The sequence below is a fragment of the Aotus nancymaae genome, unplaced genomic scaffold, assembly GCF_030222135.1.
Source record: "Aotus nancymaae isolate 86718 unplaced genomic scaffold, 86718_ANA_hifiasm-v0.15.2.pri h1tg000040l, whole genome shotgun sequence".
Lineage (NCBI taxonomy): Eukaryota > Metazoa > Chordata > Mammalia > Primates > Aotidae > Aotus > Aotus nancymaae.
In genome coordinates, this window is record NW_026988454.1 from 39,296,575 (window position 1) to 39,313,702 (window position 17,128).

Below are 17,128 nucleotides of genomic sequence, written 5' to 3' on the forward strand. Positions count from 1 at the left end.
GTTGGTCTAATATGGATATTTCTTTTGGATTACTATACTATGGCTATAATGGAATAAGAAGTAAATTTAACAGTTTAGTTGATGTTCTATTTGCAAGAAACAAAAATATTCCCTTGTTCTTTGAAGTGTTAGAGGGTTATAACCATTGATTTTTTTTTTTAAAGAAAGATCTAACTGCTTAAATTGTAGCCGAATAAGTTCAATGGCCATGTAACTGTCAGCAGTTTAGAAATCATTATATGTTTTCATTATATTTTTAGATTAGACTCTGATTTTGTATCAGTTTAATCTCTGGATTGCTTTGACTTGTAACTGTTTTATTATCATCCATATGTAACAAGCTATGGCAGCAGTTCAGCAGCAATTTTTGAGTGCTCACTTTGTAGAGAACAATACTCCAGCAATTATGAAACAGTAAGTAATAGAGCTACTGAGAAAAAGAGAACTATGAGAGTCACAAAGGAAATGGTGTCTTCCAGTGCAAAAAAAAGCCCCTCAGTTTTCTTGTTTATGATGTTAGCCTCAGCCAAAGGTAAAAATACTAACGATAATATTTAGTTGGAGAAAAGTAACATGGCATATTTTCTTCATATGAAAACAAACATTTTTTTCTCCCTCCACAGATAAATCTCCTCATTTCCTCCGTCTAGGGGATGTAGAGGTGAATGCAGGGCAGAATGCTACATTTCAGTGCATTGCCACAGGGAGAGATGCTGTGCATAACAAGTTGTGGCTGCAGGTAAGGCCAAATTGGCAGCTGAGCTAAAGAGTATACTTCATGTTTTAAAAAAATTACAACTGGACTGTTTGTGGTCTCATCTTCTTGTGTGTGTGTGTGTGTGTGTGTGTGTGTGTGTGTGTGTGTGTGTGTGCATGTGGTGGGACAGGCTGTCTGTGTGAATTTGACTGCAGATTCATGTTAGAGATTTCCTTTTCTGGAATAAAGTGCATGGGCAAATAATTAATAAATGTTTTTGTTAGTATCTAGTGAAACGTAATAATTTTCTCTGTTATATTCAAACTGCAAAAAATTCTCTAGATCCATTTGAAATATGAATAAAAATGAGATGTTTTTCTTATTTAATAGTATTTTAAAAACTGAATTTATAAGAATTAAGTAGGAGCTGTCATGCTCTTCTAAATTTTTTAAAGTATTTTGAGAAACCCTTGGGAATATTTCAGGAAACATGAATTGGAAGAGAGCCAATTAAACTTTTGTGCTTGAGGGTTAATCACAGATGTGAGGTCAAGACATTTGCCTTGCGCATATTAAGTCCTTAATACATGTGTATTTAATTATGATTTGGGAACTGTAAATGGTGCATATAAACAGATTTAAAAGAATCTGAGAGAAAACTGTAGACTAAGAAATATGACTTGCCTTCAGAAAATTTATAGAAAGTAGATCTGTCAGTGCTAGGGTGCCGGGGGCTGGGAGGAGCTGAGAGCAGCTCTAAAGCCGGGAGGCTGAACCTAAAAGTGATGGCTAATTGGGCTAAATATTTGAAGCTAGATGATATGTAAGTAATAATATTCTCTGAGCACTTTTATTATTATTTTTTGGGTTCTCTGCATCAGAATGAGGAAAGAGATTTCATTAGTTGTGAATTTTAAATTCATGAGAATGCCAGTAGAGACCCAAACAAAAAAAACCATGATAAGATGAGCTTGGTTTCTTCAACATAGACATCATGATTTATTTTATGACATTCTTTAGATAGGTGAAAGTAGTGTTGGGGATAATTATTAGTTTGCAGGTGCTTGTAATAAAGGTGTTAATAAATGAATATTGAAATTGTACCTAATATGATGTCTGATACTGTGCTGGGTGTTATATGTGTGTTGTTTCATCAAGTTCTTATAGCATTCCAATTGGAGATTACAACAGGTGTACTTCATATTAATCTAATTATTGCCACTTTTATAATTTATTCGATTTTCAAGTATCAGGATACCATATTTTGTGTCCAAATATGAAAAAGGAAATGAGGGTCCTTTTTTTCTGTGATTGTGCTAATTTATCCTACAGAGATTGAAAAATAGGATAATTTTTCCTGGAAAGCATATTGCATAATGTGCAACCTGTCTTATCAACTAAATGTCAAGTCAGTTTTCTTATTTCTCTTTCTATGCCTAAATAAACAGTTTAAAAATGATTTTAGATATATGTTCTAATTGTTTTGCTAGGTATTTTTTCATTTAGATGGGAACATTAGCTGGCATTTGGCTTTAGTTGTGAGCTAGATAGTCTTTTCTTGGAGAGCTAGAGGCTCTGTAGGTCTGCCCTTGATTTTATGCCTCAGGATTTAATGTGACATTGAAATAAAAAGGGTTTTGTATCCTCAGTCACCAGCTGCCTTGTGGCAACAAAGACTTTCTGGACCCTGCTGGTCTGAGTGGGTTGTAGTCCAAATACTGCTCATTTTTGTTTGTTTATTTGCTTCCTATATTGTAGATAATCCATTTCATGAGGTTTTAAAACATTTTCCTCCTGCCATTTTTCAAACAGAGATGAGACTTCTATGTTGCTTTCTCCTCCCTTTTTCTCTCTCTTCTTTTTTTTTGGCATTTGCTACAGAATGGTGAAATTGTGTATTTCTCTTCCACTTTGACATGGGCATTGCCTCATTCTTTAGTAGTGTACATATTCACCTTAATTTATTCAAAAGCTATTTTACCCTTTTCAGTAATACCACATCAATTACCTTAATGTATTCTCATATCACTATTCTCCATGTTTAAGAAGTATTGAAATCTATCAATTACTTACTTAGGTGTTTTCAAATTAAAATCAAAACTAATTATTATGGAAATTATGTAAAAATGAACCAGATAAGATTGATCATTATCCATATGTCAGTCAATTAAAAGGTGGCAGTGACATAAAAAACTTGCCCACCTTTTGCTGAAAGTAGTAAAACCATAATAAAGCAGAAAGAATTCTGGTTCCAAAGTCAAACTACCAGCTAACTCAGGCAAATAGACGTCAGATTATTTCCATTTTATGTAGAATAACAGCATAGAGTTCAGAAAGACTAGTTCTTAATTCTAACCCTCATATTAACCCAGTTAATTGCCGTGGCCTTAGAGCTTTTATTTAAGTGTTCTGGACCTCAATTTGCTTATTTATAAAAGGAGATTCTGAGTAGACACTAAAATCTCTTCTAGCTGTAATATGCTAAACTAGGTCTTTACATTTTTTTGGTGGCTTTAAACGTGGCCTTGATAACCTTTTCATGAAGAATGTAAAAGTCTTGGTATTTATTTTGCATGGGAAAAAATGGTACCTTAAATAAAGTATCATTGTAAGAACAAATGCTCAAAATATCAGCTGATAGTACTGAGAATGAATGTACTTGAAGCAACTCAATGAAAGGTCACTGCAGTCTATCACAGAGGTAACGGAATAACAGAATAGTTGTTATACATGCCATGGTCAGGCAAAATACCAAATGGTAATCAACTTTTTATATCCTTCAAATAACTTACATTATGTAGTATTGAGCTTCAGTTGGCAAAATGTTGTCTAAATATGGGCTAAAGTAACAGAAACTAGAAAAAGAGCCAGTTTTCTATTTCAAAGGAAAAATGATACACTATAACTCTGTAAAAGGTATACAGAACATATGCTTGATCATATTTGATATTTTAAATAATTTGTTATGGAAAAACTGAATAATTTTTCTCACTTGTATATTCTTTCCAGGTTATAATTCATATATCAATTATTTTTTTGTCTAAAATGAAATACAAATTGGGTAAATTTTAAAATGGCAGGGAAACACAAACAATGAGTTGCCTGAGTTAATCTAGGATAATTTCATAATGCATATCATGATGGTTCTGAAAATATCTATAGGGAGTGTTCTTTCTTGTAAGAATCAGATTATATAATTATGGAGTATTTGAAGTAGGTTTTCTATATTTCTAGATATTTAGAAAATTATAATTATGTAATTATAAAGTATTTGAAGATTTTCTAAATTTGTCGGTATATGGAAATATATTAGACAAAATATATAAACCAGTCACATGCTAAATTAATGATACATAAAACAACATTTAATGTTTTTATAAGTCTGAGTGTCAGTAGACTAAAAATATGGTAAAATCATGAGGTTTTCTGGAACATAGTTTTTAAAAATATGTTATACAGTACATTTATGCATTAAAGGAAATTTAGAATAAAGTCTTTAGTCACCCTTAGAGAACTTCCAGATTATTTTTCAATTGAGAGCTCAATGAAGTAGCATATAATCTGGATATAAACACAATATTTGTTGGTTAATGATTTGTAAATTTTTTCCCACATGAACAGATGTTTTTCAAATCTTATAAGTTTTAGAAGTAAGCCATTTTAATTTTATAGTAGTTCTCTCTTATCCATGGGGGATACATTCCAAAAAGTCCAAAGGATGCCTGAAACCGCACATAGTACCGAACCCAACATATACTGTTTTTTTCTACATATACATCAAGTCATTCCTACATCAAGTTTAACTAACAAATTAGACACAGTAAGAGATTAACAACAATAACTAGTAAAATAGAACAATTATAACAATATACTGTAATGAAAGTTATGTGAAAGTGATCCCTCTCAGCGTATCTTCGTAACACGCTTCTTAGGATGAGGTGAAATGATAAAATACACACATAATGAGATGAAATGAGGTGAATGACATAGGCAGTATGATGTAGCATTAGGTCTCTGTTAACCTCCTGAGAATATGTCAGAGGGAGGTTCTTTTGCTTGGGGTGACCCTGCATCATTGAGCCATGACAATTTTGATGGTTGGGATGTCAGAAACACACAATGTTGAAGACTAACGAGTGAGGGATGGCAAGATTTCATGACGCTATGAAAGTGGAGTGCAATTTAAAACCTATCAATGGTTTATTTCTGGAATTTTTCATTTAATATTTTCAGACTGTGGTTGACAGAAGGTAACTACATCTGCCCAAAGTGCTACCTTGGATAAGGAAGGATTTCTGTATTCCTGAGGAACTTTCAATGTTAGGGAATTTGTGATTCATAACTTGAAGCTATGATAAAGCTCTGGTTATGGGAAATAAGATCAAAAAAGAAATCATAACATAATTTATACTGAAATGAAATAATAAAAGGATCTGGTTATATTCCTGAGAAATGTCAAATGATTTTCTTACAGGAAAAATAAAAATTAGAGAGTACACTTTTATAGGTTAAAAATATTGGTAATTTATGTATTTATTTTTATATTTTGAATTATTTATTTTCAATATTGAAAATATTTCAAATTCAAAAAATTTAAAAACTATTCAAATATTTCAATATTTGAATTATTAATATTTTTGAATTATTTTTATTTTTAATTTGAAATTATTATCACTACAGACTAGTTGTACATATTTATGGGGTACAAGTGATATTTTTGGAAAAAGCATACAATGTGTAATGATCAAATTAGGGTAATTAGGATATCCATAACTTCAAGTATTTATTATTTCTATGTGTTAAGGACATTCCAGTTCCACTCTTTTTGTTATTTTGAAATATACAATAAATTGTTAACTATAGTCACCCTATGGTGCTCCTGAACACTAGATTGTAACTCGTACTATTATGAATACTGGATAAAGCGATTGTAGGAAAAAGTGAATATATAAGCAACAAATGAAGAAAAGTGTAGCAGTTCCATTCATAAGTATTTACCCAAGAGAAATTAAGTCATGTGCCTATAAAAAGACTTGTGCAAGGATGCCTATAACAGCTTTATTCATAATAACTGATAATTAGAGAAAACCTAAATGTCGATGAACAGGATAAAGATAGACAATTTATGGCTCATTCAAGCAATGAAATACTGCTTAGCAGTAAAACAATGAACTACTGATAAATGTAACCACGTGAATGGATCTCAGCAATATTAGGTTTTGGAAGAAAGACAGACACCAAACTTGTATACTTTATGATTTCATTTACATTAAGTTTGAGAAGAAACAAAACTAACCTATGATGATAGAAATTAGAACACTTGTTGCCTGTGGGGAATAAGGATTGATTGGAAGTGGGCAGAGGAAAATTCTCTAGGGTAATGTTAATGTCGCATACATTGACTGGGGTGTTGGTCTGTGAGTGTACATGCATTTGTCAAAGACTCTAAGATCTGTCCAATTTACTATATGTATTTTATTTTTACCTGAATAAAACACATATGAGGAAAAGGTGAGTATATGACACATTTTATCAAATAACCAACTTAACCAACTTACTGGCAGTGCTAATCAAGCCATAGACGGGAATAGCCTACAGGCATTACTTGCACTTTCATCCATCTTGTCCATTTCAAGTGATTTGATTAGGTTCAAAGGTAATTTGCAGTCATTTCTCTCACTTGAAATAAACGTGTTCTGAATGTTCTGCCTTAAGAACACCTTATAATTTGAGGATATGAAAGGGTTGTTACTGGGGTTGGACTGAAAGTTATACATTAGTATTCTGTCATGAAGGTCCAGCATTAAGTGGACACCTACATGGTAAATCAAATAGAGCCTATTGCTGGAACATCTGTCAGACCATATGCTTTGGCTTCAGGTTCAGTGTAGAAACTAAAATACTAATGACTCCATCCATCATTACAGCACTTGGCTGGCATGCATCATTGAATTGGGCAGAGAAATTCAACAGCAGAGTTATTGAAAGTAGGGAATTGTGTGGGTAGATTTGGTGGCACCATTTGTTTTGGTGAATTGAAATGAGGCTGTTTAATGTGTGACTGGTAATCCTATGCAGATTGTCATCAAAGCTGGGGCAATTGGGCCAATCTGTCAGTGATCGCCGCAGGTGCTGGCACTGTGCCTCCTCCGTGGGCCTGCCAAAACAGGAGAGTCAGCCGCCGTTTCGCCCTTGGTGAGGCTCATCTTTGCTAGAATATTGTGATACAGCTCGTTGCTCAGCCAAAGGAAATGTCATTCCTTATGGAACAACACATAATTTAAGCAATGGCTTGAGAGTAGTAATTGGAGAATGAAATCAGTAAAATGAGATGCAAATTGCTCCCAAAAACAACCAGAGAGAGGCTGACCCCCTACAGTACAACCGTGTCAGTGAAGGGGCAGTGAAAGTGGTTGCTCTGAAATTTCTGACCACATAGTGTTTTACCTGTCTAGGCAAACGCCAAAGCCTTGTTCTTGTACTTCATGCAAACATCACCACATAGTAGTGGAAATCTAAAGCATGATTTCTAAACAACTGAGTTAATTTGGAAGCACAAAAATTTAGCTGATGAAAACATAGCACCACACCATTTCAAAGGCCTAGTAGTTATGCTCACAGTGCTCGTTCTGATGTCCCCATGCTATCGCATTTTTCTGTGCTTATTTATATTGCCATTTGGCAGGCCCAGATGTTTGTAACATATTTAATTTCTGCAAGAGATTTTACTATCCTGACACTATTTATTTTAAGAAAACAAATTTGATAATTTTCTACTTATAATGAAGGTAAGTTTTCTGAAGAAATTACTTTATGCTTAGAAACTGCAGTTTACAGTGGATAATTCTTTGGAAACTAATTTGAGAGGAAGTTTTTAAAGTCAACTTGATTAAATACTAGGTAACATGCATAAAGAAAAAACAATGCAATGCAATATAGTAAAAGTTGTTCCAATGTCTGGATGTGGTCAAAATTCTGACGTTTTCTAGGTAAAAGACTTTAAGAATGGCCGACACACTTCTGAAATATTAAAATAACAAAAGATAATGTATAATTACCAAGACAGTTAGTAAACTTGAAGAATGATGTCAGAATTGCTAAAGGGAACTGGCATAAATATATCTTGAGATCTGTAGAAGACTAGGTAAGTGACTTACTACCTTGTAATGTAAGAAATATACAAAAGGGATTTAATTTGCTCTTTATAGATCCTAAAATATAATGACACGATTTGAAGCTTATGATGAGAGCTCTAAGCTGATTATAAGGGAGAACTTTGTAATTGTAGGGCTGTTGAAAAGTGCAATGAGCTGCTCCAGGAGGTAGTAGAATTACAATTAGTCCAAGTATCCAAGCATAATCTGGATAAGCATGCTAGAGATGTAGAAGAAATTCAAGCCTGAGGCTAAATACATTTTAAGATACTTTTTGCCGTGACAGATGATTCCATAACTAAGTATGGGAAGTCCATACAGAATTTAAGGACTATACTATTTCAGAGCTGAGTGTGAGTAATGCAGGCTGGAGTGTGAAATTATTAGAGAAGACTTGATTGAAACCTTAAAGTGTACGTAGGACTTTAATAAGCAAAAGTGGGCATGGTTACTACTGCAGATTCAGAAGGCAGAAAGCACGCTGTGTGTATGTGTGGCGGCATGGGATCTGAACCCAAGGAGAAGGATCTTACTGAAGTGGAAGGTTCACCATGAGGAGTGGAGGTAAACAGAGTTTATGGAAAAGTTGGTACTAGACCATGATGGAGACTGCTGGAAGAGGAATAGGTTTCTGTTCGCAGTACAGTCATCAGGGAATGAGGGCCTGATTGTGGACAGTGCCAGTGGAATTGGAAAATCCATGAGTAGGAAAGGAGAGGACAAATTAAGAAACAAAACGGTTTTGGGTCTGGTTTGTATCATTTTAGAGTATTTAGGAAGATATGAGAATGAAATAGTAAAGAAAGCTTTGTACATTTTCTCAGTGTCTTTTTAAAAGATAGTCAATGAGTTTATTTTCTCAATTTCTATTTTTGGAGCTCATTTGTCTATTAGAACCATTGTTTACTTTTTACCTCTTTCTACCTTCATAATTGCATGTAAGTGATCCTATTAGGAGTGAAAAATGAGGAGATATTTCAATCTCTTTTGACTCTTTCTAGCTTTAATAAAAGTTTACCAAGACAATTTGAATCTTGTGGCCAAATTAAACCTCTGAGTGGCCCTGGTGTCACTGAGGAGAACAAATCAATGGGAAAACTGTTGGTGCCTTCAGCCTTGTCTGCTTTTGTAACTTATGGCTCACAAAACCAGAGTGTGAGAAGTGCAAACCATATCCCTTGTGCTTTCCTAGTTTCTTATCATCTGCTCTAAACTTTAGCCAACAGATGAATACTAGCTTGCTATTTAATTCTAATTTTCTCTATCTTTTGTTTAAGCAGTAGTGGTTTTGCCATGTATATACTGGTTTTCAGTTAATTCTGATCTACTTAAGAGACCATATTCTCTTTGGTAGCTAACAGCCAACACTCTTTACAGTTCTGCTTTTCCTGGGGCCATTGGTTTATTCTAATTCATGGCATTATCTTCTTCCTGCATAGCTTTATATAAATAATTCTGCTTATAGGTCTTGAGATAAAGTCACGATCTCCTATCATGGATTATAAGGTTTTTTATTTCACTTTCTGGCATTTTGGATATGTAACAATGAGCATCAGAAAGTTTAATAATAATAATATTAATTTTTAGAATTGATAAATACCCTGAGGTCATTTTGGTTGATTTTGTGTGTGGCTTTCTATCATAAAGAGCTCATTGCCTTACAGATATAATGCTTTCTTTTTCTTCTTTAATAATTTATAAACTCTGTAATGTCTACAGATTACATAATTGATCATAAATGAATAATGTGTATAATATTCTTTACCTTTCTTATCTATTCTTGGAACAGGACTGTAAAAACCTCGCAGTCATAGAAGTTCAAGGATTGCTTTTTATCGGTATCTAGAAATAATTTACTTCTCTTTCTGTGCAAGAACAGTATGATCTCCTACTGTTTGTAGAGTTGCCTCTTTAGTGTGTTTCTAGGTGTGTCATGTTAAGCACTTTATAACTTTCCCATTGAGCTCCTGGGATCAGTATTACAACATGGAGCATTGGCAGGCTTGGTTTCTTCTTTATGAAAAGTAGTCTGCTAGAAAGATCTAAAATTTACAAAATTATTGTATTATAAAATAAAACATAGATATAGAAAAACCACACAAAAATAAAGACTATTATGACTCAATGCATTTTTATCAGGTAAACATCACGCAGGACAAGAAAGAGAGCTTGCCAGCCATCCCAGAGGTGTCTTCCATGTGCTCTGTGCCAGGCACAAGAGAAAGTCTCCCTGCCCCTACAAATAACCATGAATTTTAGCCCTTGCAGTTTGTTTCACTTGTGTATGCATCCCTAGACACCATAGTCTTATCAATTTTTTAAAATAGACATCTTTTTAAGTCTCTTTTAATCTGTAGGTTTGTCCTTTATTCCTTTCCTCACAATTTATCTGTTGAGCCTAGGATGTTTGACTTCTAGATTCTCTGTCCACATTTTGCTGATTGCATACTAATGCCCTCTTCAGTTCCACATGTGCCTCTTTCCTCTCTATTTCCTGCAAATTGGCAGCCAGATCCAGGGTCAAGTTTGATCTGTTGGCAACACCGTAGGAGGTGCTTGGTATAATAACAGGAGGAACAAAATGTGTCATCTTTCTTTTTATGATCTTGGCAGTCTCTGATGATTAATGTCTATATTTATTCCTGGGGGCAGAAAATTATGACATGCTAACATTTTTTGTTCATTTGTTTCTTATTTCTTCCGTATTTGTTTAGTTGATGAAGAGATACATAATCACCCTAATCTACTATTTGGTTACCCAATAACACAATTCATTAAGGAAAGGGAAGATAAATGCTCCAATATTTGCTTTATTTACTAGTTTTTAATATAATGAGTTGGTTCCCTATCATCCTGCAAAGATGACATTTTTTTCTTTTTTTAATGTCATTATAAACTCGTGGATTTAAACATATTTAATGGAGTTTAATTTGTTGCAAATATTACTATTATTAAAGCTTAAATTGTCCCATCTTTGCTTAGTGGGCACCTCTCCAAATTTGCACCTGATTATTTTTGATGTGATTATAGTAGGCTTTGAGAACTTCCTTGCTTCCCAGTGTTGTGAGATATTTCACTTTCTCCTCTGGATGTGGGATCAGTTGTTTTTCAATGATGCCCTGTTTAGTTTTAGTAAGAAATTATATTTCAAGATCATAATGTGGGTTCTGAGGAATACTCCTAGATCTTTTCAGTGAATAAAACTAAAAAATATATACACCTGTATTTAATGATAAAATAACTAATGAGTTCATAGGGATATTTCCAATTGACGCCTAAAGATTTTACTCAATATTTATCCTATTACAACTTCTCAGTTACATTTTGTTTCCACATTGATGTTCTTGGTTGTCAGTGATACAAGAAGATAGATTTAGAATATATCATAATTATACATTAGTTTTATCTAATATTATTTTGAAAACTTGTACAAAAGCTTCATTGTCACCATATAGCTATTGCATGGATAATACAGTCTCTTCTACTTTGCTCCTTTTTAGTCTTCTAAATGTAACTATGTTTTTAATATTCAATATTAGCTCGCCTGTCATGTCTAATTTTGAATGTCAGAAATGCATTTTCTATGTTTCAGATTCCTTAGAAACTGCCCATGGAAATAGTATGACCAAAATCTTAGATATTGATGATAGTTTTTTTGTGGCCTTGATTCTTAAGTCAATTTTGCAGTATATAAAATCTTTCATTCACATTTTCTTTTCTTGAGTAACTTAAATAATGTTACTTCATTTTCTTTTACAGACAGAATAGGTAACAGTCAGTCACCATAAAGCCTTGGTGATTGTCTGTACCTATTTTTTCTAGATACACAAATAATTTTTGTTTCTCTTGACTCTTACCAGAATATGTATCAAAGTAGGTCACTCTGAGTTATTATCATCAGGAATGTGGTATTTCTTTCATTGTATAGTTTATACACTTTTTGTAAATTTTAGAAGTTTTTAAAAATTATAATTTTTAGTTCTTTTTCTGTTCCCTCGATCCTGTAGAGACTTGTTAGCTCTGTTTAATCTTTGCCTATCGTCATTGATTACTTGTAAATATTTTTATTCTCCTTATTGTAAACATTCATAACTTCTCCTTTTTCACATTCTGTCATTCTTCAAGACTCATCTGTTAAGTTTACTGTAGTTACTTGTAATTTCTAAAATATTTCTTTAATTTCTAATTTTCCTGAATTGTCATTTCCTTTCTGAGTTTTATTGTTTATATTGTTACATCTCATGAATCATTTTCTTAATATGTTTTGGCTTATCTTGAAATATTATGTTGTGGTTTTGATCTGTTTTGTGGACATATTTTTCTGATCGACTTTCATTGAAACTAAGGATCATACTCTGCTCCTGATTTTCTTTTAATCTTATAAAATCTTTATGTGAGGTTTGATCTTGATAATTTTAAGGTATTCATTTTTATGTGAAATAAGTTTTCTGGAAGTTTTAAAATTAGGTGGGGTTCAGGAAACTTTACCTGATTTTATAGATTCTCTTTTCTGTTGTTTTATGTTTTAAAATATGGCAGCTTACCTTTTGAGATTTCTGGGATTTCCCCACTTTTGTCTAGTCCTTCTATTTCCATACTCTCTTGTTAGTCTGTTTCTATGTGGCAGGTTCAGAAAAATTAAAAAATCTATGCTACTGCCGTCATCTTCCCAGAATCCCTGAGATCTGATGGTTTCATTGCATTTTTCTTCTTGCTTCACCCACCTTCCCTCTCACTGTGAATTGCATGGTTTTATAGTTGTGGACTCATGTCCTTCACGTTTCTGCTTTCTACAGTGCAGTTTGAAGCAACCAGCCAATCTCATTGTATTTCTTTGTTTGACTAAAATGTTCTAAGGTAGAATAAATGGTTACCAAAACTTTGCCTTCTGTAGATTCTTGATTAGGAGTATATCTAATAGTGATATTTTACATGTCTCTACTGCTACATCATGTTGTGAACTAGTAGTGTTTTCTTTGCCACTGGCAAGACAGGTTTAAATCTAATCAGATTGAAAAATAAATTTCAGTAGACCCAGAGTCAGAACCAAATCAGAAAGTTCATCCATAAAAATCTGATCCTCTAGAAGCACTTCTGGTCGTAAAATCATCTCTATCCCTCAGGCTTCAAGAAAGTAAAGTACAAGCAGTAGGAGATAGATATGATTTTATTGAAATGTATGTGTATATGTGTATATATAATTATAAGATTACATACAGTAGGATTTTATATACAAAATTGAAGAGATTTACTGCAAGGAATTGGTTTATGTGCTTGTGCAGATTGGCTAGGCAAGTCTGAAATCTGTAGGGCAAGCCCTTGGGAAGGGCAGGCTAAAACATTCATGCACAGACTGAAGCTGTTGTTCACTGGTGGAGTTTTTTTTCTACTTTGGAGAAGCCTCACTTATTGTCTAGAAGCCTTTCAACTGATTCAATCTAGTCCACTCAGATTATCTAGGTTAATTTTACTTGCTAGATTATGGATTTTAAGTCCAACCACAGTATGCCTTCACAGGGTCACCTAGTTTAGTGTTTAATGAAATAACTGGAGATTATAGCATAGGCAAATTCACACATCAAAAGACTGTCACAGTTATCAAACAGGTGATTTGCTTAGATATTGTTTGGATTATCATCTTCATAATATTGTGGTTATCATTATTTGCTATGAATATTTTTGCACAATAATCTCACAGAGTATTCTCATCATCTCTGTTGAATAAGCAGGTCCAAATACATATCTCCAATTTTAGATGAAAGGGTAGAGATTTGAGAAATGATGAGAAATTGTTCAGCTCACAAATGGTTGCTTCAAGGCTAGAAGCTAGGTATCATCCCCAGCAGACATGGTTCTGTCTACTTACACGTGCTCTCTCTGTGTGGCTCATCTTATTGGTCACCTTTCTCCACATTGCAAAGATACCCATGATTCTTAGAGTGAAACTCCTTTTCTTGTTTAATAGCTGATGTTATATTTTGTTACACTTGATTAATAATTCTGATTCTAGTATTTGCTATCTCCAGCACATTTTTACCCTGCTTTATTTCAGAATTATAATATTCGCCACCTCTTTCTCTCTCTGTCAAATACCATTTACCTTCTTCCATCCTTCTATTGCCAGAAAGTCAATACTTTGAACTTATTATTGTCATTTCAGCATATTTTTTTCTAGGAGAACACTATTTACTTACTCCACTGAAATAAGTATAATCATTTCTATGGCCATAAATTAGAATAAGTTCCTCTCTCAAAATAATAACATAGTATTTTTCATTTAGAAATGTCTAAATTATTTTTAAGTTTTCTGTGAAATCCTTTTATGTTTTTTAAATTGCCATTTAAATTATTTCATGTTTTTAAAGTTATAGAATTATTTTGTTCTTCAATAATGGAGATAGTGATGAAAATATCTTTATTATCCTGGGAGATTGAAAAAATTTCTCACAAATCTTATAGATCAGACAAGCCCTAGTAAGAACTCTCAGGTACTTGGGATTAATTTGGCTGGAATATTGTAAATTTCATTTCAGCCTCGCTTGGTCATAGTTGTGTGAATTCACTTTGGAATTCGTTTTGGCAACTCGTAAGCAGTCTTCTTGATGCTGTTCAACAAGGACCTAAATATCAAACATAAGAAAATAGTGTCTTTCTAAGTCCTACAATTTTAAGAAGATGAGAGAATCATGTATTATTATGTTCCCAGAAAAGTCAATGAGAAAATAAATATATAATAAATGTAATTTGATTATTTTCAAGTCAACAGGGTTGAAATAATCTCGGCATGTATTGTCAGTGCTGCTCTTTTTAGTCTGAAATAAAAGTGGATTAATTTTATTCCTCAAAATTTGAAAACAGAGACTCTGAAGGAAAGTATACCATATTTTAATTGTACTATATTTCTTTTTTTAGGATACTTTTAAGCTGAAAGTCATAGAAAACCAAATGTATTATTTCATTTAATAAAAAGTCCAAAAATAAGTGGGCTCTAGTAATTGTTGATGTCATTTCAGAGATTTGATCAATAACTTCCTCTGTCTTTCTATCTGATATGCCATCCTGAGTGCCTCAGCATTTCCCTTAGTAAGAACACCATTGGTCTACCTCATGGTGATGAGTCAGCTCTTCCCGTTTTAGGCATGAGAGTAAGAAGAAGCAAAAGAAACTCATTTTTCTTATATATCTCCTTGGAAGTGAGGACACCTTTCTAGAAATAACTTGACCAATTCCTATCATACCTCCTTGGCCAGAATATCGACATACACTCCACTTTTAAAGCATGTCACTGTTAATGGAAAGAAGACACACATTAACCTAGTGTTAATGGCCCCCAGTGTGTCTCCATGTGTAATATCTTGATTTGCATAACCTAGAGATCTTGCAAAAATGCAGATTTTAATACAGTATATCTAAAGTGATCAAGTGATCTCTTAACTCTGCATTTGTTAACAATCTGCCAGTTGATGCTGATGCTACTGGTCTTTAGACCACATTGCAAGGGGTTTAGTTGATAGCCTGGTTGGTTGAAATAGATGTTGGAGAATCAACCATTATTATCACCGTATTCTACTAGGAATGGAACTTGTCAAATGAACACTGCATGTACTGTGCATGATGAAGCTTACTTAGTATAGTAGAGGAGAGGAGTGATAACACTGAGGATTACAGTGGCTTGCCCAGGGTTACTTGGTAAGTGACAAGTTTTATCTAACAACTTGTATTGGAGACAAAATAAGTACATAAGCCTGAGATGGATTGGGGGGGTGGGGTGGGAAGCAGGGAAAAAAATCGTGCTAGGTTACAATCCCTTGGATCATATAATTGTGTGATTCATTTTTCAGTACTTCTCAGAGTTAGGTATATATTTGCAATGGAAAAATCATATATAAAAACTCAAAGCAGAATAAAGAGCCTAGAACCGAAAAACATAGCAAAGGCAGAGAAATATGCAAACGTTGCTTCATAAAAGAGAAAGTTACCATTACTTCTTACATCGTCCTGCACTGGCACTGCCTGCTCTGATAAGTTAATGATATGTAGTCAGGGAAAGACCTGTGATTTTGGATTTAAAAAAATTATTTTTGACTTCTAGAATGTACATGTTTTAAATTGTTACCTTTAGCTCTAATGAGTTGTTGGAAGCTGAATAAAGAAAGCAATGTCTAATATAATAGATCATATTAGCCCATTGGAACAATGCCTTGATTAAACCTCAACAACAATCAGTTTGTTGGATAGGAACTGTAACCAAAATGAACATAACAGCTTTGGTTTAGTTTAGAGGAAGTCTGCTGGATTTTAGGTCATCAAATCTAGTTTTGAGTTTTAGTCCTGCTGCTTACAGGCTATGTATCACATTTCTAATCTTTCTGAACTTTAATTGGATATCACTATATCATAGAAATTCATAAGAGAGAGAAGTGACAGAACCAGTAATAGCTAACATAAGGTACATAGAAGTGCTTATTAAATGATTATTGAAGATAAACCTGAACTGTTAATTTTGTTATTTCAAGAGAGAAATATTGCATGTCTTCTGTACTCATTAATTGTATAATATACATCCTATATAAGCTTATGTTAGTATATTAATACACATATATAAACATTATGTAACATATCAACTTTGTGATATATTTATTATATTATAACTCATTAATTGTGTAACTATCCTATATAAACTTATATTAGTGTATTAATACACATAAATGTCATGTAATATGTCAACTTTGTGATATCTTGACTGGATGAGCTTAAGTATACTCCTCAGCCTCTGAGTTGTGGTATAATTACTTCTGAAATAAACAGCTTGGTATAGTGATTTCCTGATGTCCTAGAAATTCAATAGTTTTATAACCTCCCTTTATTATTAAATTAGATTGATGATTAAAAAGTATTTTATTATAACTTATAAAAGCCTAAGGAGGATTTATGCAACTCTTATCTCTAAAATGTTCAGTGAGTTTAATTCATTTTAACAAAGTACCTGAGCCACCCACTAAATAAAGATAATATATATTAGATGTCATGGAGGAAAGACTATGTATAAGTGAGACATGAAACTCTACCTTCAGAATGACTTCAGTATACAAAGAGATGAAAAGACATTTATAGAAGTATCCTGGTAGAAAAGATTTAAGATAGAAAAGTCAGTTAATAAGTTTTCATAATCTTTTATAGAGTTTTTAAGGCCGTATCCATGACCCTGTCAGCAGGAGTAGAAAGGGGAGAGCATATATGAGCTGATGGAATGTGAACTTGAGGCAGAGGGGAAGGA

The 17,128-nt window shown here is 33.2% G+C and overlaps 1 protein-coding gene across 12 annotated transcripts in view; it reads left to right on the forward strand.

The window, feature by feature from the left end:
- PTPRK (protein tyrosine phosphatase receptor type K) overlaps positions 1–17,128 on the forward strand; it is a 554,712-nt gene that overhangs the window by 272,358 nt on the left and 265,226 nt on the right. For all 12 annotated transcript variants that reach the window (XM_012435091.2, XM_012435093.2, XM_012435094.2 and 9 more), the window contains exon 5: positions 624–739. In XM_012435091.2, the coding sequence (XP_012290514.1) occupies positions 624–739 (116 nt within the window). The remainder of the gene's footprint in view (positions 1–623; positions 740–17,128) is intronic.